At 47.0% G+C, this 26159-nt stretch overlaps 1 protein-coding gene across 1 annotated transcript; it reads left to right on the top strand.

The window, feature by feature from the left end:
* Window positions 1-22690: 22690 nt before the first annotated feature.
* JUN (Jun proto-oncogene, AP-1 transcription factor subunit) lies at window positions 22691-25087 on the top strand. The gene has a single exon (XM_060139927.1). It carries the CDS (start codon window positions 23625-23627, stop codon window positions 24657-24659), a length of 1035 nt encoding a protein of 344 aa, XP_059995910.1. The 5' UTR covers window positions 22691-23624; the 3' UTR covers window positions 24660-25087.
* Window positions 25088-26159: the final 1072 nt, after the last annotated feature.

A 26159-nucleotide genomic window follows, 5' to 3' on the forward strand; every position in this document is an offset into this window, starting at 1 on the left:
TTTTTAGATCTACTGGAAAATCACTTTTCACTACAGGCTTTCTCTACTTTTTATTTTTAATAGGAGATCTGGTCATGCCTAGCTCTCCACTTCTCTCCGGATGGCTCACAGCATCCTATACAATCTGACCCCTTGCCTGCCTCTCTAGCCCACCACCCCATACTTTGTGGAGGACCCACAGAGGTTGGGCTTTCTTTCCTTCTTCCTAGAACTCCTCCCACTTTGGGTGTGGCTGGCTCCTACTCGCTCATCCTTCCCCCTCTGGGAAGACTTCTCTGACCACCACCCCTCCGGAGCTGTAACCCAAACTTTCTGCTAAGCCCCCAAAGCTTCAGCACCCACCTCCTCCAAGCCCTACCACACTGAGCTGGAAATGCCTGTTACTCTCTCCCTATACCACGCCCTTCCACCCCCTCCTACCCCCATCAGTCTGTGAATGCCTTAGCATTTCTGCTTCCCTGCGTGCAGCTCAGCAAGCATTCAGCAATGTTTCTGGATCAAAGAATGAATGAATCACACCTCCTACCCACCATCCAGGAGGGGTTGTTTCACTCTTTACTTGAGACTGGTTGCTCAGGTGTGTGTATTGTGTCCCTTTGCCTAAATGAAATTCCCGGAGGGCACCGTAGTAGGTCGAACTGTGTCCCACCCCCAAAAGATATGTCCAACCCTGAGGATTTGGGAATATGACCCTATTGGAAATAGGGTTTTTGCAGATAGAACTAAGTTGAGCGTCTGGAGATGAGATCATTCTGGATTTAGGGTCAGCCCTAAATCCAATGACTAGTGGATGATAACAGAAAGAAGAGGGAGATTTGAGACACACAGATACCCAGAGGGGAAGGCCAGGCAAAGATGGAGGCAGAGATTGGAGAGACGCTGCCGAAAGCCAAGTGTTATCAGGAGTCACAGGAAGCTGGAAGAGGTAAAGAATGGATCCTCCCTTAGAGCCTTCAGAGGGAGTGTGGCCCTGCTGACACCTTGAGCTTGGACTTTTTGACCTCTAGAATTGTGCGAGAAGAAATTTCTGTTGTTTGAAGCCAGCAAGCTTGTGGCATTTGTTACAGCAGCCCTATCAAACTAAGAGGAGCAAAACTGTGCTTCTGTGCCTTGATATCCCACCCACCCACCTGCCTGCCCCAGAATCTTCTACCCCACCATGCAAACAGTGGGACCTCCATGAAAGCCTTATGAAGTACTGATTCTGAAAGGCCTTGTCTCCAGTTTTAGCTGGGTTGTCTATCCTAAAGGTTGGCCAAAGCCAAAGAAACGATATCAAAACATCACCCTCATAAATTTAAAAAAAATAAAAATAAGAAATAAAAGATCACAGTCCTGTAAATCAGTAGGCGTGGAAGGTGCTAGCACTACTGCGGGCTACCACTCTACCCTGGTGTTGCGTTTTGCCATCTTTCATTCAACACATAGTATTGAGTACGTGTTGTCAAGGCCCATTTTACAGAGGAGGACACTGAGGGTTAGGGAGGTGAGTTAGCCTGCTTGAGATCTCACAGTGAATAAGTGGTGGTGTTGGGACTGGAACCCTGGATGCCCAGTGTGACTCTGCCCTTTACTAAGCTACCATACTTTACGACAGGAACAGAATCAGGAAAGGGAGGGTGAAGGTAGGGAGAGGCCAGGTGGGAAAGAGTGATTCAGTGCTAGCAGACTTTGTGTTTTTGCTTTCATAGTCTGGGAACAATTAGGTAGCACACCTCCAACTTTCACTTTGTTGTGGTGGTACTAAATATAAACCATGAGTGATCTTTATCTGTGACCGATACCTATCTATGTGAGCAAAATTCATCATATTGCAAAACTGCCATGGGAATTCCAGACACCATTGCAACTGTGGCACGAAGCAGTGTAAAAGCAGGCATGTCACTGCCACAGATGAAACAGTGTTGGTCTTCAAGGCACATATATGAAGGGGGTGGGCCCCAAAAGACCACCTGATTCTCCTATTCACTGCTCATCACTTTGGCTTGTGTAAAATAAATACTGGTCAGTGAGCCATCAGGCCTGGAATGTCTACGGAGGCTCTTTCCTGCCATTTCATACAGAGGCAACACACATTCATGTAGTCAGCAAATATTAATTGAGCACCTACTATGTGCCAGGCTCTGGGGATGCAGCACAAAACAAAACAAAGTCTGCTCTCATACAGCTTAGCTTCCATTGTGGGGAGAGAGGCAATCAGAAGGAAAGGAATAATATAGACTCTGTCAGTGAGAAGAAAAATGAAATGGAGGATTGAGAGTGATTGGGGGTGTTATTTTATGTAAGGTCATAAAGGAAGGCCTTTCTGATAAGGTGACATGTGGGCAGAGGCCTGAGGAAGTGAGAATGAACTCTACAGATATTTGGAGGGAGAGGGAACTGCACGTATAAAGGACGCAAAGCTGGAACGTGCTTGGAAAGTTCCAATAACAGCCAGGAAGCCTCTGAGGCTGGAGCAGAGTTAGAGAGAGTGCGCTAGGAAGCCGGGTTGGAGAGTTAGCCAGAAGACAGTTCACACAGAGCCTTGCGGGCCATGGTGAGGGCCACAGACTGCTCTGTGTGTGATGAGAATACTGGAAGGAGTGGCACAGAGGAGTAGCAAGGTCTGGGTCAGGTTGATGGAAGGACACCCTGTGTGAAGAATAAAACACAGAGCGCCAGATGGAGGGGAGGATGGAGGATGCCAGGGAGAGAGCTGCTGCGACAATCCAGGGACCAGGTGACCCTGGACAGAGGGTCTGAGTCACAGTAGATGGAGGCTAACCAAAAAAGAAAAAGAAAGGGGACGGATAGGGAAGGGAGGGAAATAAAGAAAAAGGGTGGGAAGGAGAAAATAAAAATGGAGTGTGAGAGAAAAGAATGTGTTTCACAAATCAAACAAGAACTTAGTCATGCATCCTTGAATGTCATTAGCCTCCAGGATGAAAAAAAAGGGAAATGGATACCTCCAATGTGCTATCCTAGGTACTAGGTCTTCATAGGTCCCGCCTCATCACGTGACAATCGTTTGAGGTAGGAATAATGAGCCTCTATTTCATAGATGGGGAATCTGAGGCCCAGAAAAGTTAAGTAATTTCTCCAAGGCCACACAGCCAATATGGGAGTGCTAGAATCAAAGCTGAGGGATTATGTAAGTCCAAAGCCTGCTCTTTCCAAACCTCATTCTGGCTGGGTGCAGAGAAGTGTACAGACATAGTCCCTGCCCTCAAAAACCTCCCTGAGGTCAGAACTGTTTTAACCCCGATTTTTAGAAATGGGAAAACTAATGCCCAGAGAGGTTAAGTGACTTGCCTAAGTCACAACAGCTGTTAAGTGGCAGAGGCAGGATTCAAACTCCGGTCTAGCTCCAGATATCTTAACTACTACTCTGTATCATTATATAATGTAATTGTTTTGAATATTAGTAAAATATATTTTAAAACCTCATTTACAGCTAGATGGTCGCTAATAAAGGAACCAAATCATCTAAATCCACCAGTACCTCAAGATTTCCTGAACACACACACACACACACACACACACACACACACACACACACTCACACGCACATACACACAATACATTTATTGACATATAATATGGACACACCCATAAAGTGCATGCATATATAACATTCCAAAGTCAACTACTTCCTAAATTAGCCTCTGTTATCTGGGTCTCTGGGGAAGTTAAGTCATTCAGCCAATTATGATGAATTGCCAAAATCACCTTGTCCATTCACAAGAAGTACATGGATGTAGTCTTCAAATTACTTCTTAAAAAGTCAACTGAGGGCTTTCCTGGTGGCGCGGTGGTTGAGAGTCCGCCTGCCGATGCAGGGGACACGGGTTCGTGCCCCAGTCCGGGAAGATCCCACATGCCGCGGAGCAGCTGGGCCCGTGAGCCATGGCCACTGAGCCTGCGCGTCCGGAGCCTGTGCTCCGCCGCGGGAGAGGCCACAACAGTGAGAGGCCTGCGTATCGCAAAAAACAAAAAAAAGTCAACTGGAAAATTCTGTTAACATTTCCTTGAGAAGCTCGGGGAAGAGATGGGAGTTGGAAGGTTGAAATGTCAAATATTCATCCCCTAGCAATGGAGGACTCTGCAAAACACTGATTCCCAATGCCTTGCTTCCTCTCTGTTTGAAATACAGACTCAGCCCTGCTGGTGTGTAATTCAATTCCAAGCATCAGAAGCAAAAAGTCTCCTGTTGAGAGGTGCTATAGTGTAGGGAAATGTGTGGAGGCTAAATTTGTCCTCCGACAGTGCAGAGTTCTAAACCAATATCCAGCTATGTGACCTCAAGCAGGTGACTGGGTTCCCTTAGAAACAAAATAAGGATAATATAATACCCACCTCTAAGCTGTCATGAGGATTATGAAAGATCCCTTAAAGTGTCAAGCACACAGTTGATGCTGATGAAGTGTCAAAGTTCAGTGTCTTGACCTTTTCCCTACAAGGTAGAAAGTCACTAACTTCCAACCAGTAGAACCTATAATTACTCTCTTTGGCCACCACAGGAAGGAGTTTAAAAAACAAAAAAAGTTAGATGTTTTCACGCAGAAAGGCAGGCGCAGGCATCATTACCACGTTGCTAGGTGTTGTTAAACCACCCACCTAGCCGCAGAGTGGGCAGCAATTAATGTAATTAGCATAGTGATGAGTGTCCTCTGCAGCAATAAATAGCTCAGCCCTGTAGAACTTGACAGACCTGCTGTTCCCACAAGGCTCCTGGCCCTGTAGGTCCACTTGTGGAGCAGTGTAGTGTAGTTTTGTGGAAAGAGACCAGCTTTACTCAGAAACAGACGTAAATCCTGTCTTTACTAATTCCTAGCTGTGTGACTGAGGGCAAGCCATGCCACCTCTCTGAGCCTTAGTTTCCCTTATCTATAAAATGGGGTTAATGATATTTTCATAGGGTTGTTAGAGTTATATTTACCATCATTATCATCATCACCACCACCACCATCATCAATATCGCAGAAAACCCCAAGCCAGGCTGATGCTGCATTGGCAAAAGGGTGCAGGGTTCCAAGAAGACACATTGCTGGTACCTAGAGCTGGAGCAACCCATTTCTTTTTCTCTGGCTAAATTCAGAGCATGTAGCACTGATCCAAGTGGCTTTAGGGAAACCACTGGAGTTTGGGATACAAAGGATATTGATACCCAGAAAAAAGCGTGGGGGGGAGAGAGAGGAAGTACTCTGATTTGATTAATTATTTAAGATAATGTTATAAATAATTACCACAAGTGTTATCAGCAGTACTACTGCTTACACACAACAAACGTCACAGCAATCTGGAAGTTGGTAATAAAATCAGGAAACCAGCTTATAACTTTGGATCTAGCAATTCCGTCCGAATTGACACCCTCAGAAAAGAAGTCAAATGATCCAAAGGTTATTACGTGTATGGATGCATATATTGAGGTTCTTGATAATCATTAAGAATTCACTAATTCATCCAACAGTTGCTAAGTGCCTGCTGGTGCCAGGAATAAAGACCTTGAGTGTGGGGAGATACACACACACAGTTAGGATTCATTGAAATGAAGGCTCTGAAAAGGTCTGTAAAGGAGAGTGAATCAAGAAGGGGGGATCAATAGGGAAAGTACTAAGCAAAACTGAAGCCGAATCCCTGAGGCTGACAAGGGAGAGAACCCCCGTGGATTCTTGGAAACATGCATATGAAATGGTGTTAAATGAAAGGAAACAAAGAGAAAAGAAAAATAATTACAGGATTCAGAGAATGTCAGAGCTAGAGAGGACCTCAGCGAACAGCTAGTTCAGCAGTTCACAACCCCTTCCATGGATTTCTTGTGACAAGTGAGGCTCACGGAGCCTAACAATGTAGGCAGAGAAAAATTAAGTTCTGGGTTATAGTAATAAAACTCTTCAGCTGCTAATTGTCAATCCACTGTTTTCTCCCCTACTTGAGAAAGCTTTTCAGTATACCAGAGAGAATGGTTCCATTTAATGAAATGGAGATTGGGAGTGAACACTGCAGCTGAAAACCAGTGATGTGGCCCAAGCCTTCACACTATCGGTGGAGAAGCTGAGGCCCCAAGTAACCCTAGCACATACGTCACACTAGCACATACTTCTTGCTCAGCTGGTATCTGTTGAGTGAGTATTGGTGAAGGAAGAGGAAATGAGATGACGTAACCAAGGTTGCCCAAACTATGTGGTTGGCAACGTATCCTGATTAAAACTTGGGCATCGGTAATGAATTTAGACCATGGCACATAGAAGTGCATGCTCATTATGTCTCCTTTCTTTAATCTGCTCAAGTGTAACCTAAGAAGTAAAACAACGGCCCAGCCAGCATGGCAGTGTAGAGGGAGTCACAGTAACAGCCTGAAAGGACATGGAGTCCCAGAATCCTCAGGATATGGGTGGTACCAGTGTTCAGACCCCAGCGCTTGAAAGCCACCACTGAGGGCTCCCCATACAGTAGACACTGAAACTGAGCAACTGGGAACAAAGGATCTTTTAACAAGATTGGCCAGGTGCAGAACCGGTAGGGGAAGGTCCTCAACACCTGATCAGCTGATCACAAGTGAGGGCTCTTTCCTCTGCCTGGAACACCCCTCCCATGCCAACCTCCTCCTGCAAGAGTCAGTGTTTATATCCTTTACATTGCAGCCCCTCTTCAGAGAGGCCCTTTCAGATCACCCTCTTTAAGAAGTTTCCCACTGTTAATCTAATTTCAAACCAGAAGTGTACAGAGATCTTTCAGGTCCCCAGGCCCAACCACCTCCCGACTCCCCTGTCAGATAACGTTTGCATAGTCTACTAGCTACAGAGTTAGATAGAACCACAGAGTTCCAGGTTATTCCTGGAATTTCATTCATAATACTGATAGCTTATCATGATTTTATATTCATGTGTTTATCATCTATAGACAGCAACTGTAATACTACTAATTACAGTTAATATTTATTGGGCACTTACTGGGTCAGGTACTATTCTAAGTCCTTTATACGTCAATTCATTTAATATTCATAACAAGCCCCTGAATTAGGTTCTATTATGAGCCTTATTTTACAGGTAAGGAAACAGATTTGGAGAGGAATTTGGCCACGTTCATATAGTGGGAAAAGGACAGAGCCAGATAACAGATCCAGGGAACCCGGCTCCAGAAGTTAAGCACTTAACCTCTAGGCCACACAGAAGCGCCGTGAGGGCAGATTCCACACGTCTTTCTCGCCCAACTTCATCCTCAGGACCTTATATGGTGCCTAGTATGGGATAGGGGCCTGATAAATATTTGTTGAAAGGAAGGAAGGGAGAAGGGCTGAGGAGAAGGATGTGCTGCTAGCCCTGTCGTGGCCTCGCAGCTAAAGCAGGGCTGGGACCCACTGAGGAGTCCCTGCCTCAACTTGGGAGCAACAGGGATGCTGGACATAGAGCTGAATGAGACACCGTCCCTGTCCTTGAAGTGGGGGAGGGGGGGCGGGCAGTGCTTCCATCCTCATCTCAAGGTGCCCAGTGTTTCTGATGCGCTCCGATGAGCCCCGGGACCCTTCAGTGAGTTTGGGGCTCTTCCTTACCTACAAAAGGAGGCTCAACTGTAATGCAGCTATTCTGTTCCAGGGCCCCTGTGCGGGTCTTCAGAGCACATCAATGAATAAGACAGAGCCCTCTCTCAAGGAGCTCACAGGCTAGTGAGGGAAGAGGAAGCCTGAAACCAAGGAAAGGAGAAGAAATTAGACTGGTCAGACTGAGAAGAGAGGGAAGGGGGCACGGAGAGGAGACTCACGTCTCTGAATGAATTCTACCTCTGGGAGTCTTTACTTGTTTTGCTCACGGAGCCTGGGACCGGGGCATGGGCTCCTGGTTGAGAACTGCACCTCCCCCTATCTGCATATGTGGACTGCTCCACAATACATGATACTGTGACCCGTGTTACTGGAAGAAAAGGTAAGGCTGATAACTCGAGGAATGAGAGCAGTATAACATGCAAGTTGCTTTATTCCACACTGATTTTTCCCAGGATGTTAACATTGTGTCCCACCGAGGAGCAGTGGCTGAGCAGAAACTACACTAACAGAGTGGAATGTGGTTGCCTCAGAGGCATCCAGTACTCTGGGTACTAGACAGAATGCCCTTTCACCCTCCATGCTCTTGCTGGGCTGTTTGCCTACATACTCCTTGAAAGAGCTTATGGCGTGGTGCGGTCCCATCTTTGAGCGTTTGCCCTCGCCCCCATAGCTTCAGCAGCCTTGCCTTCCTCATGCCTTCCGTCAAGCTGTCTTTGCCAGTTTTAAAGTAGAACCCTACATTTGCTGTAGTATGTGTGTGGGGGTGTATTTATTTAGTCAAAGTTTAACAGACCTTTTCAGCTCTATTACTTTTATTAGGATATTTAGAGTTTTATCTTAGCAGTATGGTTACAATATTGTACAGGTTTTCAGTGGCCTGCCTTAACCCTATTTTTGCAGAAAGTCATGTTATTTTTTATTTATTTATTTATTTTTTCGGTACGTGGGCCTCTCACTGTTGTGGCCTCTCCCGTTGCGGAGCACAGGCTCCGGATGCGCAGGCTCAGCGGCCATGGCTCAGGGGCCCAGCCGCTCCGCGGCATGTGGGATCTTCCCGGACCGGGGCACGAACCCGTGTCCCCTGCATCGGCAGGTGGACTCTCAACAACTGCGCCACCAGGGAAGCCCAGTCATGTTATTTTGAATGTACAACTCTGCAGAACACAGAGTGTTTCAGGAATGTACATGTCACATTACAGCAGAAATGCCTGTATCCGTGTACCAAAGGCTTTCCCATTAGTAATGATGTCATTCCTTCCAGAAGTTCTTGGAAGTAGGCATAAATGGCAACCATCACACTCATTTTCAGATGAGGAAACTGAAGCTCAGAGACGTTAAATGACTTACCCAAAAGGAGATAAGATAGTCTTATCTTATCTGTCCCCATGGGCTAAATGAAAGTCTTTGACTCCAAGTCCATTTACCCAGTTTTCATTGTACCCACACACTTAGCACATTACCTAGCACCTGGTAGGCAATCAATCACTAAGTTATTCCATTTTATGGATTAAAATGCTGTTCCATTTTATGGATAAGAAACTGATGTTCAACAATTAAGAAAATTGCCCAACAGGCCAGGAATAAAGATGCAGATGTAGAGAACGGACTTGAGAACAAGGGGAGGGGGAAGGGTAAACTGGGACAAAGTGAGAGAGTAGCATGGACATATATACACTACCAAATGTAAAATAGATAGCTAGTGGGAAGCAGTCACATGGCACAGGGAGATCAGCTCGGTGCTTTGTGACCGCCTAGAGGGGTGGGATAGGGAGGGTGGCAGGGAGACACAAGAGGGAGGAGATATGGGGATATATGTATACATATAGCTGATTCACTTTGTTATAGAGCAGAAATTAACACAACATTGTAAAGCAATTATAATCCAATAAAGATGTTAAAAAAAAAAAAGAAAGAAAATTGCCCAAGGTCACACTATTGGGAAGAAAATGAGTTGTTATTTGAACCCACGTCTTCCTGATTCCAGAGCCCATACCTTTCCACAATATCAGTGGAAAAACACCTACCACACGTACAATAAGAGACAAGTTATCTATTTTAACGATTATGTATTTTTTTTTACAGTTGTATCAGTGTTTATGGCAAGTAGTACTTCTCATCCATTTACACTGGTAATATATCATCTCCTATAAAAGTACCTTTAAGTTTTAAAAAAGTGAATCTATCTAAAGAAAAATAGTAAGTTGATTTGAGAGAAGTAAGTGGACATAGCAAAATGGAAAAAGTGATGGATAAATGACTGAAACTTGAGAAATACAATTCATAATCTTAACAAAGTCCTTAGTAAAACATTTGCTTTATGCAATTGATTCCCATAAGCTATATCAGCAGATATTTCTAAATTACCTAGAATAGAAAGGAAATTAAAATACGCATGATTCCCTGGCCAGTGTTTTAGGGAATTTAATGTGCTCCTCTTCATTTCAGAGTCTGTGCCAATACTGTTTCTTTGCATGACTCAGAGTTAGTTGGTCTAAGCAGTACTTGCGTTCTCTCAAGAGAGAGGAAACAGTAAAAGAAGGAGGCTTAATATACTTTTTAATGAGAGTAATGGAAGCTTCAGGTCCTAGTGAATATTCCCAAATGATCCATATGCTTGAATGTTCATGTTTTGCAGAGAAACAAAGCAAGAGGCCCTGGGCCTACTAGAGACAATTAGGTCTCCATCCTATCTTGGCCACTCAGGTAAATGACAGCTGGGGATCTCACTGTCCCCGTGGGCTAAATGAAAGAATTTTGATTTCCATAACTATTTTCCAGCAATGTGAGACACACCCAATCAAGAATGACTATAATTGGCAAAAGCAGCTGTCCATATAACTTAAGAGGCTCTTGCCTACCACAGGCACTGGAGCCTTCCAGGTTTGAGAGTCTGTGATTCCATGATTTAAGTTCCTTGGATTGCAGATGGCCACACAAGTAGTAGTGATATATACATAGGGCCATTAAACAGTCTCTGAATTGTGCTCAGAATGTTACACCACAAGCAGCATAAGCCAAGCTGCTGTAAATGCCTACCTGCCCTACTAGGCAGTGAATACTTTGGTTAATTAAATGTCCATGTTATTATCACTGTGCTCATTATAACTGTAGATATGGAGTTTGTATTTCTGAGAAATGCATAAAGTGACTTTGTAATCTATTGAACACAATTTAAACTATCACTGATAAATATTCTTTTTCTCACTTTATTGTGATTTACTTTTTTTTAACTAAGAAAACAATGAATGCTGACTGTAGATTACTATACAGTGAATATTCACTCCCTCCTTCTAAACCTCTATGACTTCCCAGCTCCACCGATATTGGACTTGGCCATGTGACTTGCTTCAGCTAATAGAATGTGGGCCAAAATGACAACAGAGCAGTTCCAAGCCCAGGCCTTCAGAAGCTTCCCATGTTTCCCTTTGTCCCCACCTCTGCCATGAAAAGAACAGAGCCCTGGCAGATTCTGCTTCTCCAGGGTGGGTTCTAGAATGAGGCACATGGAGCAGACCTGAATTTGACCCTCAGCCCTATTTCTCCAGGTTGCACCTGAGCACACACAACACAGCACTTATATACACAGTTCCAAGAAAAGCCATCATCACTACTTAGAAAACTGCAGGGGAGGCAGATGCAGTGGGGAGGAAAGAAGACCAAGCAGGGCCTTGAAAGGCCATGCCACCTCAGCTGACTGCAGACCCATAAGCAGAAAATAAATGACTGAGCATTGCACAGCACTCAGATGTTACTGTGGTTTCTTTTACCACAAAAGCTGATTAATCCACCTACTGTGATCAGTAAAAATGTACAGAAATCATTTACTTTTAAAAGTAAATAAAATCTCTCTAATCCTACCCCCAAGTAAGATAGCTGATAATAACTATTCAATATAACTTTCTACTCCTTTCTCTGGGTTTTTCAAGGATTAAATGAGCAAATGCACGTAAAAAGCACTTAGCACAGAATCGGCATATGATGTAAGCATTCCTTAAACATTAGCTGATTTTATTAATATCCTCATGCAAACAAATATGCTCAGATATAGGTTTTCTAAATTTATGCAAACATGACACCAAGCTATACAATTTACTGGGCAAATTGCGTTCTTCACCTAACGCTATACCATGGGCTTTTCTCAGGTCAACACACTTTTTTAAGGGCAATTAACTCATTTTTTTAAAATGGCCACATGACATTCCATGGTTTGAATATCCCATAATGTTTTACACCTATTTCCATTTTATAGATACAGAAGCAGAGATTCCGAGAGCTGAGAAGGTATCTGTCAAAACATTGGCTGCCCCTCCCTGTCAGCCCTGTGACACACTCTGGTCAATCAAAGGTGAGCAGAAATGACTGTGGGCAAAGCTTTAAGAACTATCCCCTGGTGTCACCTCTCTCTCTTCCCTGTGACACACACCAGCAATATCTCAGATGGGGGTCACTTCTTCACCCAGAGTCTCAGCGTAAAGAGCTAAGCCCTAAATCGGGATGGAAATGTAACATGCGCATGAATTAAACTCATGTCGTTTTAAGCCTCTGAGATTTGGGAGGTGGTTTGTCGCTGCAACATAACTGAGAGAATGTTAATACAGTGTTTCAAGATTTTCAAATGTCTGGGCGTTCGTTGTCACTGGTTTGGCCAAGCACTAACACACTAGTCAATCAAGATGTGGGTTGACAGAATAATGAGAAACAATTTCCTCCCTAACTAGGCAAAGGACAGGAGAGCATCACAGAAAAGAGAGGTCTAAGGATGTAGACCAGGAGGTGGAGGACCATCTTTTGCGTGTGGAAAGCCTCTTAGGAGGGCAGGATCATGAGAACTTGGACCCAGTTTCTCCAAGTTGCAAACAACATACACACGAACACGCGACATGGCGCTAAAGTCAGTAGTTCCAGGAAAAGCCATCATCAGTACTTAGATACTGCAGGGGAGGCAGGCACAATGGAGAGGAAGTAGGCTGAATGGAACCAGAGGAAAGCTAATTCTAACATCACTGTGTATCAGCTCTGGACCTCAGTTTGCTCAGATGACTGTTCTGAAGATCCGATGAGGCCCAGCAGGTACAATCACAACTAAGAAGAAAATACACTTTGATTTTTTTAATTCCAAGTGCAATACGTGTTTACTGTAGAAAGTTTTAAAACAAACAGAGAAGCATAAGGAGGAAAAAAGAAATTACCCAAATATCACAACTGTTGACATCTTGATGATTAATCAGCCATATTTCCTCCTAGGTAAATTCATACACGTATAGTAAAAGGCTTTCTGTATGCATTTATTAAGTATATGCCTCATACTTATATATTATATAAGTTCCTCTTCTCATGCTCATCCTCTCCATTCTTCCTTTCCAGCTTACCTTCTGGTTCCTCCAAACACACCCCATATTCAAGCCCCATGTCCAAGCCCTTGTACATGAATTCCCTATTCCTAGAGCACTCTCTCTCCAGTCTCCTCTTCTTTTGGCTACTCCTACTCATCCTTGGGGGTCTCAATTTATTCATCACCTTAATAGAGGACAATTCTCTGACTGCCACCCTTGTCAGATGTCCCTTCCACGTGCGTCCAGAACACCCTGTCCTTCTTTCTCACAGCATTATCATGCTCGACTAGTCTTGCCCCTTTATCTCTATTTTCCTTGCTATACCCCAACTTGTGGGCAGGTACCATAGCTTTTGTTCACCAATGCTTCCCAGTGGCTGGCTCATAGTGAATTCTCAAAAATTGTTGAGTAAATGAATAACGTTTAACAATATGTGCTACCTATATTTCTCCTGAAATCCTCAAAGCACCTGGCATTTCTCTATAAATATCCACCCAAAGATTAAATATAAAAGAGGATGTAAGACATTGCAACATGTCTCATGAAGTTTATAAATTAGTTGGGAAGAAAACATGAGCACAAGGAAGCATCAGTGTGTAATTAAGCGCTACGTCTTTCACTTCTGCCTGCTCCACTAATTCTCTTCTAACAGGAAAGGGCAGAACAAAATCCCTAACTTCAGTTCCATATTTCTTCTCTCTTCGAGGGCATCTTGCAGCACCAGTTGGAAGAAGAAGACACTAGCAGCTTTAACATATATACTCCAAAATCTTGGTGTTTCAACAGTAAATTTGATTTCTCATTCAGGCAAAATCCAGTGCAAATAATCCTGGCCAGTGGGCAATTAATCTTCCACGTGGTCATTCAAAGATCCAGGCTCCTTCCACCTGTGGCTCTGCCCTTCTCTATGTCCCTGAAGATGGGGAGAGAGGGTTTTATGAGCCAGACCTGTAAGTGGCACACATCACATTAACCCCTTTTGCACTGGTTAAAACTCAGCCACGTGGCCACACCTAATTACAAAGGAGGCCAGAAAATGTAGTTAAGCAGTATGCTCAGGAGGAAAGGAAAAGGAGTTTGGGGAACACTTTGTAGTTCTTCTGCCCCAAATGGTAAGGGAGTATCTAGTCTTAAGTGATCCCAAGTACAGGTAATTTTGACTTATGGACACTAAAAACACTTTTTTTTTTTTTTTTTTGGCCACGCTGTGCAGCTTGCGGGCCCTTAGTTCCCCGACCAGGGATTGAACCCGGGCCCTCTGCAGTGAAAGCACTAACCACTGGACTGCCAGGGGATTCCCAACAATTGTTTTGATCGAAGAATGTTCACCTAACTAACATTGGACATGAGAAAATATCATCTTAGGTTTTCAAATTTTGAGAGAAAAAAAAATGTCAGTTCTAGAATTGAGAAAAAAAAGCCACTACTATTGGTGACCACTCCCAGAAAAATTCTAAAAGAGAATATTTTAAAAGGTTTTTATGAACTTTGAAAACAAAGGATAACTTGAATACTGCAAGTTACTACGGGCTCATTAGGAATTATCATAAACTAACCCAGTATAGTGGCTGGCACATAGTAAGTGGTAAATATGTACTGAATGGATGAATTTCCATTCTACTTTTAAGGCAATTATCATATTGATAAATAACTATAACTTCAGAAAGTTCTTCCTTAAAGATAGCCGAGTTTTCCTCTCTAACTTCTAGTCATTACCCTTGCTCTGACCTCAAAACCTGCAAAATAAGTGAACTCCCCCATGTGATAGCTGCACAACTATTTGGAGACTTCTCTACATGGTCTCACGGTCCTTTATTTTTCCCCTTGGGTAAATATTCCCAGTTCCTTCAATTCTTCTCCACGGGTCATAGTTTCTGGCTTCTCACCATTCGGCTGACCTTCTCTGAGATCTCTCTGACTGATCAAAATTGCTTCCCACAGTTTCACGTCCATAATATTCCCAGTGAGGTCCTATCGGCAGCATTCAGTAGACATCACTCCCCAGCTCTGAGGAATCGCTAGAAGCACTTAAGTAGTGAAGATGCTGTCAAAGGGAATCCTACATTGGGAAAAGGGCAGAACTTGGAAGGTGGCTTCTAAAGGGCCCTTGTTACTTTATGATCCCTTAAGTTTTGCAGATGTTCTGAGTGCTGAAAAGACATCACCGTAAGGGGGATGGTGTATACAAAAGCGGGCCCATCTCAGCCATCTGTTCTCTCTTCTCAGAATGAATTTGTCTACAGGATGCAAACACTGCCCGCCTTTGCCAGGGACCCGTGGGTAAGTATAATACAGGGTGAAACATGAGGAAACCCATTGTGGCCTCATGTCTGCCACGCCCTCCAATCTAGCCTATATCAGCTATCAAGTGGGCATGCAATCCACATTCATCTGATTCCTGTATCTAACTTTCAGCTGGTTCTGAACTCAGAAGGGAACGAAAGAGGATGTGATTTATCACCCTCCTGAAATCCCAACTGCTATAAAGAAAAAACACAGAGACTTATGAAAAGGCATAAGAGAGGAACCTAATTTAGATGGGGGTGGGTACAGGGGTCTAATATAAAAGAAAGCCTCTTTAAGTGTCATTTAAGCTAACCTCTAAAGAAATAAAAATTGACCAAGGAACAGGCAAGAGGTAGGAGGGCTCATATAAGGGTTCTTAGGCAAGAAACAGTCTGTCTTGTTTGAGGAACTGAAGAAGTCCAGTGTGGGAGTCATTAGGACTGGCCGCCAAAGATTTGCATCTCTCTGCCTCCCAGACAAATAGGATGGCATTTCCTGGTCAACTTGTGGCTGGGTGGGGCCATTAGACTAGTTTTAGCCAATGAATTGTAAGAAGTGACATGTGACATTCTCCCGCAAATGTGCCTAATTGCCTGGCTAGAGCCCTTCAAAGCTCCCTTTCCCTTTACCATGAGGTCTGTAATGCTCCTGAAAGTGCGTACTCCATCAGACTGGATCCCAGGGGAAGCCAAAGTGATCAGACTGCCTGACAACTTTTGATGGACATGGAGCAGAAGCGAGAAATAAAACTTTTTTGTCTTAAGACACTGAGATCTGGAGTTGCTTTTTTACTGGAACATAACCTAGGCTATCCTGACTGATACAACCATAGCCAGTGCGGCTGCAGAATAGTGAGGAGAGAAGTACTAGTAAGTTCAGGCTGGTGAGGTAGGATAACCCAGGTCATGCGAGATCTTATAGGCAAAGTAAAGAATCCGGGTTTTATCCCAAGTCCAGCATGATATGCTTAGGGAAGGTTCAGCCGGGGAATTTTTTAGAAGTTTTATGTATTAAAACAAGTTACTGTTGCTATTTGTCTATTAAAACACCCTCTTTAATTCTGCTATAGAAAAGACTATTTTTAAGAAACTCATCAATAAGCATTTATTTGAGTACCTTCTATCCTTCCATGTACCAGGCACTGCATTAAGCATTGGAAATATAAAAATGAGTAAGACACAATTCCTGGATTTGGAGTCAGGGTGTAAGAAGACATTTACAAGAACACGTGATGTACATTCTCAGCTTCGGGTCTGTACCCAGTGTGATGGGAGCCAGAGAAGATAATAACTACTTGAGGGTGAGAGATGGGGTAAAAGCAAGCTTCAGAGGGAGCAATTATTTGACCAGGGTCTTGAAGGGTGAGTAGGAGTTAGCCAGGTGGCATTTTGATTAAGGATGAAAATAAATGGAAAACCAGGAAAATGTCAGAGGTATGGAAAATGTTTAGGGTAGCTGAGACTCATAGGAATGGGAGGAATGTGTAGTGTAGGGTGTGGTAAACTGTATTACTATTTGCAAATACTTGCTGCCGCTCCCCCTGACAACAGGCTTGGCCACGTGAACTGCTTTCAGTAGAAGCTTTAAGCACCATGTTCTTTGCTGTCTGCCATAGCAATCAGCAATGCTTCAGAAAAGGTCCCAGAGCAAAGACGATGTGTCTGAAGCAGAGACACAAGCAACCCGTAATGGGCATGAAGCATGAGTGAGAAATAATTCCATGGTTGTCATTCAGTAAGATTTTTGGATCGCTACCAGAGCATAACCTGGCCTATACAGCGGTGTGCATTTCCAGCTCTTAACTTCCAAGTGCATAGTAGGACTGCACTTTCCTGAACCTTTTAAGTAAGACGTGGTCATATGACTAGTTTTTGATCAATACTATGTAAACATAAGTAACATGTCATTTCATGGAGGAAGCTTTTAAAGCCAATTCGAGGGCTTCCCTGGTGGCACAGTGGTTAAGAATCTGCCTGCCAATGCAGAGGACACGGGTTCGAGCCCTGGTCCGGGAAGATCCCACATGCCGCAGAGCAGCTAAGCCTGTGCGCCACAACTACTGAGCCCGTGCGCCATAACTACTGAAGCCCACGTGCCTAGAACCCATGCTCCACAACAAGAGAAGCCACCACGATGAGAAGCCCACGTACCACAACAAAGATTGGACCCCACTCACCGCAACCAGAGAAAAGCCCATGTGCAGCAACAAAGACACAATGCAGGGCTTCCCTGGTGGCACAGTGGTTGAGAGTCCGCCTGCCGATGCAGGGGACACGGGTTCATGCTCCGGTCCGGGAAGATCCCACATGCCGCGGAGTGGCTGGGCCCATGAGCCATGGCCACTGAGCCTGCGCGTCCCGAGCCCGTGCTTCACAACAGGAGAGGCCGCAACAGTGAGAGGCCCGCGTACCACAAAAAAAAAAAAAAAAAAGACACAATGCAGCCAAAACAAAACAAAACAAATAAAATAATTTATTTTTTTTTAAAAAGCCAGTATGAATTCACCATGCTTTCTTTTCCCTGTCAAGGTGATTGTGATGATTGCAGAAGCACACATATTTCAAGATGAAACCTTCTTCAGACTCTGTCTTTGAGTGAGCATATTGAGAAAAGCCCCTCTGACCTTGAACATGTAGTATAAGCAAGAAGTAAGGGTTTTTTGTTAAGCCACTGAGATATTAGGATTGTTCTGGTGGCAAACCTAGCCTATCCTGACGGATGTAAAAACTGGCACCTAGACACGGGGTAATGTAATAACAACAATAATCAAAGTAAACATTTGGTTAGAGGGCAGTAACTAAGAACACTGTTATCAGAAGGTTAAAGGATGGTGATCTATTTGGTGAACATATCACTGTGATAATTTAGAAGACATATCATGAACCTAATGAACTAAGGCAAGAGATTGTAAAACAATATATTAGTAGCATGCGTTGATGGCTGTTGGATGCATTTAGAAACTTATTACAAAAATGAGATGAGGGCTTCCCTGGTGGCACAGTGGTTGAGAATCCGCCTGCCAATGCAGGGGACACGGGTTCGAGCCCTGTTCCGGGAAGATCCCACATGCCACAGAGTAACTAAGCCCGTGCGCCACAACTACTGAGCCTGTGCTCTAGAGCTCGTGAGCCACAACTACTGAGCCCGTGTGCCACAACTACTGAAGCCCACGCGCCTAGAGCCCATGCTCTGCAACAAGAGAAGCTACAGCAATGAGAAGCCCATGCACCACAACGAAGAGTAGCCCCTGCTCTCCACAACTGGAGAAAGCCGGCACCCAGCAATGAAGACCCAACACAGCCAAAAATAAATAAATTTATATTAAAAAAAAAAGAGATGAGCTCAGAGAAGATTTGGCCAGTTTGTAAGCAGGAATGAAAGAGACTAGGGACAATCTATAAATTCAGAGTAATGGAGGGATAGAGGAGGCTATTGTTTCTCAATCTCAACTAGTAAAATTAAGGAAGATTTTCAGCAAGAAACGGCTAGTTAAAATCAGCCCTGAAGTATGGCTCAAGTCAAAGGTATGGCCTCAAACCTATTGTTAAAACCTCTGGATAAATTAAGATGTTACCGAGCATATGCTTTCAATTAGAGAAAAGGGAAAAGGGAGGAAATGGGAGGAAAAGTATGACTCTCCCACCTAAGCCCAATAAGCGCAAAGCACTCAAAGCCAAGTCAGGAGAGAGATAGAGAGACAGCAAGACAAAGAAGCAGAGAGAGACAGACAGAGTATGAAAATGAGATGAACGAGAGACATATCAGCAGGCAGGAGAGCAAGAAAGCAAAGAAACATGGCAAACAATGGAGGCATGTCTAGAAAAGGATTGGCTGTGGCTGTTGACACATGGAACGCCTGGAATCAAACAGATAAAGAACCTACATCTTGGGGAGAGTTGCACTGACAAAAGAACATCAGCCTGGATTAAAGGAGACTGTATTTGAGACTTAATATCACTCTGTTCCCCCAACACCACCCCTATTTTTAAAAGCTGGTTTGAAAACCTATTTCCTATGCCTGCTTTAGGTGTACAGAAGGAAGACTCTCTCAGAGGTCAAGGCCAGGGGTCACAGAAAACAATGGCTAGGGCCGCTACACTTAGGGAGCAGAATCCACGTCTAATCAGGGTGTTGGGTAGGGGTGTCCCCCACATGTCTGCTCTGGATTAATGTCCACTGTGGGGTCCCATTCCTCCACTTTCCGATCAGTGTGTCCATTGCAGTTATCCCATCTCTGTCCCACTGCTACATACTGAGAGTATGCCGGGCAGATATCTTGCCTTTGGATGAAGAGTCACATCTGGAGCTGATAGAGAGTCTACTGCGCATCACCCGCTCCCTGGAAAATGAGCTTGATATACCGTGACTAGGTGGGTCTTAAGGGTCGTCCCCCTTGAGGAGAGAGTGGAATTCTGCCTGTGGGAGGACAGTAAGCCAAACATTTGGTGAACAGAAAGGGAGACTGTTCGAGTCATTAGTGTTGTTTCCCTAATATTCCTGGCTCTCTCCCTTTGAGACACTTGGCAGGATTACAGAGCTTTAAAGTTAGGCATGGCCACGTAACTTGCTCTGGCCAAGGATGCATGAGCGGGAGTACAGTGTGTCACTTCCAGGTGGATGCTCTGAGAGCCACTGAATGAGCTGCCGCCTTCCCTCTACCCAGCCGAGACCGTAAGGAGAAGCATGCAACAAGATGAAGCCTTCTCCAGCCCAAATCCATGGGGAATGGAACTCCCCTGCAGACCCACAGCGGGGACATGGCATGAGCAAGAAATAAACTTCCCTGCGCTAAGCCACTGAAATGGTAGTTCCGTTTGTTAAGGCAGCATAGCCCAGCCTTTCCTGATACTAGGAGTGAAGGATGGGGCTGGACAGCAGGAGCTAGGTTGTGAAAGGCGCCCTCTCCCCCGCAAAGGCATCCGAACCCTCTGCTGGTTGTGAGGGGAAGCCAATGAAGGCTTCCAAGCAAGGGCGTTAACATGAAAAGATCTGTTATTTTTTGGATGAAATATGCTATTTCTCAACATGAGAAAATCAGCCTACTAAACCACATAAGGCAGAGTGGAACACACAGAACACTTAGGCAAAAGATATATATTTATGTAAAGTCCTAAGTTTTGAAGTTTCTAAATACAGGAGCTCTGAAAGGAGGCTTTGAAAGGAGCTACAGAGAATCGGGCAAGACAATTTCTTCCATCCCACCATCCAAGGGCCGTTCCCTCTGCAGACAACCAATACTTTACAGGAGTCTCCCTCAGCAGAGAAGATATAAAAAGAGAATGTAACACACACCTGAAGTCTACTTCCAGCTGCCTGTGTGACCTGAGCAGGATACTTAACCTCTCTGGGCCTAGTTCCTCATATACTAAATCCAGATAATAATATATGTAGCCCAAGACAGTTGTAGGGAAAACTATATAAATTGCTCTGGTGAATGCCTGGCTGATGGTAGGTGTTTAATACATGACATTCAATCTTATTACTGTTATCATTAAAATTATTTTTAAAACACCAGCTCCCTGATTACAGAAGAAAACGATTCAGGGCAACAATATAGAGCAGAATGTTCCCTCCTTGAGGAAAGTAACTGGCTCGTGTCATCACTGTACCCTTACCCCCACCCAGTTCAGTGCCTGGCTCCCAGTAGCTACTGTTTTCCCCTGCTGCACAAGGCAATGAGAGACAAGTGCTGGAGTAAAGGAAAGCTGTCAAGATTTCCCTGACACCAGCTGCTGCCGGGCTGTTGGATCTGAACTCTCAAAGCCACAAATACCTTAAAGCTCTGGGCTATGAACCCAAGGCTGAATTCCCCCAAGCTCAGAAGCTGAAAAGCCAGAATTAGAACCTAGGAACATAAGCTGCTGCAGGTCCAACTTCAAGCCCCAGTCCTGGAGAAAACCCTGGAAGGAACCGACTTCTGACCCTTTCCTCCCTCACCCTCCTGCCCTAACTGCTCCTCGCAGCATCAGTCCACCTGGTCCTGCCAAGTCACACTCTTACATCCTGGCATTCCATCGACGCTCTGGGAAACTCCGAAGAAGGGCAGAGAAGGGGGCTGATGGAGACCACCTCCTAGCCCTGGAGGCGATGACTCTATGCTAACTCAGCCCAGTAAGGTGGGTCTCACCAGCCCCACCTGCAGATGAGGGAACTGAAGCTCAAAGAAGTTCTCTGATTTGCTCACTTCACAACGTGGCAGCGCTGGCCACGAGAGAACCCACGATTCCCGACTTCGCTATTCTTCCCACCATACACTTTTGTCCCTAAGGGGTGAGGGGTTGGGGGAGAATAAAATAACAACCACAGAAAAGGAACCACTTACATGGGTCTAGCGCTTCCTAGAGGCTACACAGGATATGGGCCCACCGGCCGGCTGGGAGCGGAGAAATTTTAAATCTTGATTCTACTCCTGACTCGCTGTGTGACTTTTGGCAAGTGTCTGCTGCTCTCGGACTAGTTTTCCCGGAAGCAAATCAGGACGGGAGGAGTGGTGTGTGTGTGTGTGTGTGTGTGTTCGTGTGTACGTGGGATGTGTGGTGTGTCTATGCATCTTGTGCGGGGGCGGGGAGTAGGCGATCACCGGGTTCCCCGAGTTTCGGATTCCCTGAACGCTCGTTCCCAACTAGACACCGAGCTGCCCGCTAATTCCACCTCCTGTAAGAAACCTCCTCTCCGAGGCAAAGCTGTGAACCCCCGCACCCTTTCTCCCACGGTCAGGAGGGTGAGGTGGGGTGCGGCGGGGACTTAGCTGAACACCAGGTTTCAAGCAATGCAAATCACTCGGCTTCCAGGTGCAGCCGGACAGTCGCTCTTGAACTTGATCAGGAGACAAACTTCAGAGCGTTCTCAACGTGGGGGCCCGACTCGCAAGAACCGCCCCTAAACTTAAAAACCCACTTTCACTCGTCCCCACAGGAGACTTAACAGAGCCACCTTAAGGGCGGTGCTCCCGCCCCCCCGGAAGTGCGGGGGGGGACCGGGACCCGGGCGCTCAGCCGGCCCGCCCCTCGCGGCGGCGAAATGACATCGAGCCCTGAAGTGGGGAAATACCACCCGCCCCGCGCCCTCAGCCCCAGACACCTGGCCCGGTTCCCCCGCCTTCTGGGTCCCGCATCCCCTGCCTTCCCGCCCCGAGCCCTGAACTTCAGCCCGCTTCCTTCAGAGGCTGCGAGCGCCCGAGTCCGCCCGTCTCGCGGCAGCCACCGTCACTAGGCAGTCAAACTCCAAGACGTCAGCCCACAATGCACCGGGCGGGCCGGGAAAGACGCGCCGGGGAGGGGAGAAGGAAGACAGGGGCTCAAGTCGCGTGGAGGGGGAGGCGGGGGGGAGGAGGAGAAAGAAGGGCCCAACTGTAGGAGGGCAACAGAGCATTACCTCATCCCGTGAGCCTCCGCGGGTCCAGAGAAGAATCTTCTAGGGTGGGGTCTCCATGGCGACGGGTGGGCCCGCCCCCCTGAGAGCGACGCGAGCCAATGGGAAGGCCTTGGGGTGACATCATGGGCTATTTTTAGGGGTTGAGTGGTAGCAGATAAGTGTTGAGCTCGGGCTGGATAAGGGCTCAGAGTTGCACTGAGTGTGGCTGAAGCTGTGAGGCGGGAGTGGAGGTACGCGGACGCAGGCAGGCAGACAGGCACAGTCAGCTGGGAAGGACTGCAAATCTTATTTTCTTTTCCATTTTCTCTCCAACGGCCCGGAGCTAGTGCTTGTGGTTCCCGGGCTGGTGTTCTGGGGAGCGCCGGGAGAGCCCCTTCTCCAGCCGCCCCCAGGCGGAGACAGCCCAGCTGCGCTAGCGCTGCTGACAGCGTGGAGAGCGGCCACTATCCGCCCGGGGAAGTCAGGAGAGCGGCTGCAGCGGCAAGAAGTTTCCCGGCCAGGAGGACAGGAGACAAGTGGCCGCCGGGTCCCGGAGCGAACTTTTGCAAAGCTTTCCTTTGCAAAGGAAGCTGCCGCGGCGGCGGTAGAGAAAAGGAGGCGGCAGAGATAGGAAGACGTGCGCTCCGCTTCGCTCGAATCCGTTGCTGAACTTGGGCGAGCGCGAGCCGCGGCTGCCGGGCGCCCCCTCCCCCTCGCAGCGGAGGAGGGGACAGTCTTCGGAGTCGGGGCGGCGGAGATCCGCCGCCGGCCGGCCACCGCGGGGTCCGCGCTACCTGCTGCCGCCGGGAAGCGAGTTCGTCCGCGGGCTCCGAGGAACCTCTGGGCCCGAGAGAGCTCCGGGAGTGACCGCGACTTTTCAAAGCCGGGCGGCGCGCGCGAGCGGACAAGTAAGAGCGCGGGCGGCGTCTTAACCCTGCGATCCCCCGGAGCGAGCCGGTGAGGAGGGCGCCGGGGGAGGCCAGCCGGCGGGGGCGCGCGCTCTTCCAGAAACTTTCCTTGCTCAAGGCCCGGGGAGGCGCGGGTGTCCCCCGCTTGCCAGCGCGCTGTTACGGCCCCGAAACTTCTGCGCGCAGCCCAAACTAACCCCACGTGAAGTGACAGACTGTTCTATGACTGCAAAGATGGAAACGACCTTCTACGACGATGCCCTCAACGCCTCGTTCCTCCAGTCCGAGAGCGGCGCCTACGGCTACAGTAACCCCAAGATCCTGAAGCAGAGCATGACCCTGAACCTGGCCGACCCCGTGGGCAGCCTGAAGCCGCACCTCCGGGCCAAGAACTCCGACCTCCTCACCTCGCCCGACGTGGGGCTGCTCAAGCTGGCGTCGCCCGAGCTGGAGCGCCTGATAATCCAGTCCAGCAACGGGCACATCACCACCACGCCGACCCCCACCCAGTTCCTGTGTCCCAAGAACGTGACGGACGAGCAGGAGGGCTTCGCCGAGGGCTTCGTGCGCGCCCTGGCCGAACTGCACAGCCAGAACACGCTGCCCAGCGTCACGTCGGCGGCGCAGCCGGTCAGCGGGGCGGGCCTGGTGGCCCCGGCCGTGGCCTCCGTGGCGGGCGGCGGCGGTGGCGGCGGCGGCGGCGGCGGCTTCGGCGCCAGCCTGCACAGCGAGCCGCCGGTCTACGCCAACCTCAGCAACTTCAACCCGGGCGCGCTGAGCGGTGGCGGCGGCGGCGGCGGGGCGCCCTCCTACGGCGCGGCCGGCCTGGCCTTTCCCGCGCAGCCTCAGCAGCAGCCGCCGCCGCCGCCGCCGCCGCCGCCGCCGCACCACCTGCCCCAGCAGATCCCCGTGCAGCACCCGCGGCTGCAGGCCCTGAAGGAGGAGCCGCAGACGGTCCCCGAGATGCCCGGGGAAACGCCGCCCCTGTCCCCCATCGACATGGAGTCCCAGGAGCGGATCAAGGCGGAGAGGAAGCGCATGAGGAACCGCATCGCTGCCTCCAAGTGCCGGAAAAGGAAGCTGGAGAGGATCGCCCGGCTGGAGGAAAAAGTGAAAACCTTGAAAGCGCAGAACTCGGAGCTGGCGTCCACGGCCAACATGCTCAGGGAACAGGTGGCCCAGCTTAAGCAGAAAGTCATGAACCACGTTAACAGTGGGTGCCAACTCATGCTAACGCAGCAGTTGCAAACGTTTTGAGGCGAGACTGTCGGGGGCTGAGGGGCAACGGAGAACAAATAACCCAGAGAGGGACAGACTTGAGAACTTGACAAGTTGCGAGAGAGGGAGAAAGAGAGAAAAAAGAAGTGTCCGAGAACTAAAGCCAAGGGTTTCCAAGTTGGACTGGGTTGCGTCCTGACGGCGCCCCCAGTGTGCACGAGAGAGAAGGACTTGGCGCGCCCTCCCTTTGGCAGGGAGCCAGGGAGCGGCCGCCCGCGGGCTGCCCCGCTTTACGGTCGGGCTGTCCCCGCGCAAACAGAACGTTAGACTTTTCTTTAACATTGACCAAGAACTGCATGGACCTAACATTCGATCTCATTCAGTATTAAAGGGGGGAGGGAGGGGTCGCAAACTGCAATAGAGACTGTAGATTGCTTCTGTAGTGCTCCTTAAGAACACAAAGGGGGTGGGGGGGGGGAGGCGGGAGGGAGGTTTGCGAGAGCGAGGCCCAGTCTGCAGATGAACTCCTTCTGGACTGCCTTCCATAACTGTGTATGTACATGTATATATTTTTTAATTTGATGAAAGCTGATTACTGTCAATAAACAGCTTCACGCCTTTGTAAGTTATTTCATGTTTGTTTGTTTGGGTGTCCTGCCCAGCGTTGTTTGTAAATAAGAGATTTGGAGCACTCTGAGTTTACCATTTGTAATAAAGTATATAATTTTTTTATGTTTTGTTTCTGAAAATTCCAGAAAGGATATTTAAGAAAATACAATAAAATATTGAAAAAGTGACCCCTCCCCCAACCTCTTTTCTGCATTACCTGTAGATTACTTTGCCAGGTGGAGCTGAAAGAGTTAAGAGTGTCCATTAAAATCACTATCAGTGCTTCTTACTATCAAGCAGTGAAAACTGTTACCTACTGGAGTTAAGAGATAACTGTAGCTGATTCCCTCATCGAGTTATACTCTTTCCTCCCCAACAAGCTATACAGAGTGGCTTACAAAGGATAATGTGGCATTTCAGGAGGCTGAGGGAAGGGAGGTTGTGGTGGAGAGGGGCAGCTCCCTGGGAAGTCAAACGTTTTAAAGTTTGGATCATATCAAGTGGCATGTGCTGTGACCATTTATAATGTTAGTAGAAATTTTAACAATAGATGCTTATTCTCAAAGCAGGAACAGTGGCAGATTTTTACAAAAGATGTATCCTTCCAATTTGGAATCTTTATTTTAACAATTCCTAGATAAAAGAGACGGTCTTTGCATATGAATATTTATAACAGCATTCTTGTCACAATAAACGTATTCAAATACCAATAACAGATCTTGAATTCCTTTCCCTTTACTACTTTTTTTCTTCCCAAGCTCTGTTCTGAAGCATTGTTTTTCAGTTGCTGGGGTTAACATTACTGCCATCTGAAGTTATTTGGTAATTAAGAAGCAAAGAATTTATGAAAAGTCAACACAGAAATTGCAGTCTGGATGAAACATTCTCCCAGCTTCATTCATCCTCATTCGCCTTCTCTCTCTCTCTCTC

This window comes from Lagenorhynchus albirostris, chromosome 2 (genome assembly GCF_949774975.1).
Source record: "Lagenorhynchus albirostris chromosome 2, mLagAlb1.1, whole genome shotgun sequence".
Classification (NCBI taxonomy): domain Eukaryota; kingdom Metazoa; phylum Chordata; class Mammalia; order Artiodactyla; family Delphinidae; genus Lagenorhynchus; species Lagenorhynchus albirostris.

Excerpts from the sequence above, each read along its gene's own strand:
- JUN (XM_060139927.1), top strand. The coding sequence starts at position 23,625 with ATGACTGCAAAGATGGAAACGACCTTCTACGACGATGCCCTCAACGCC.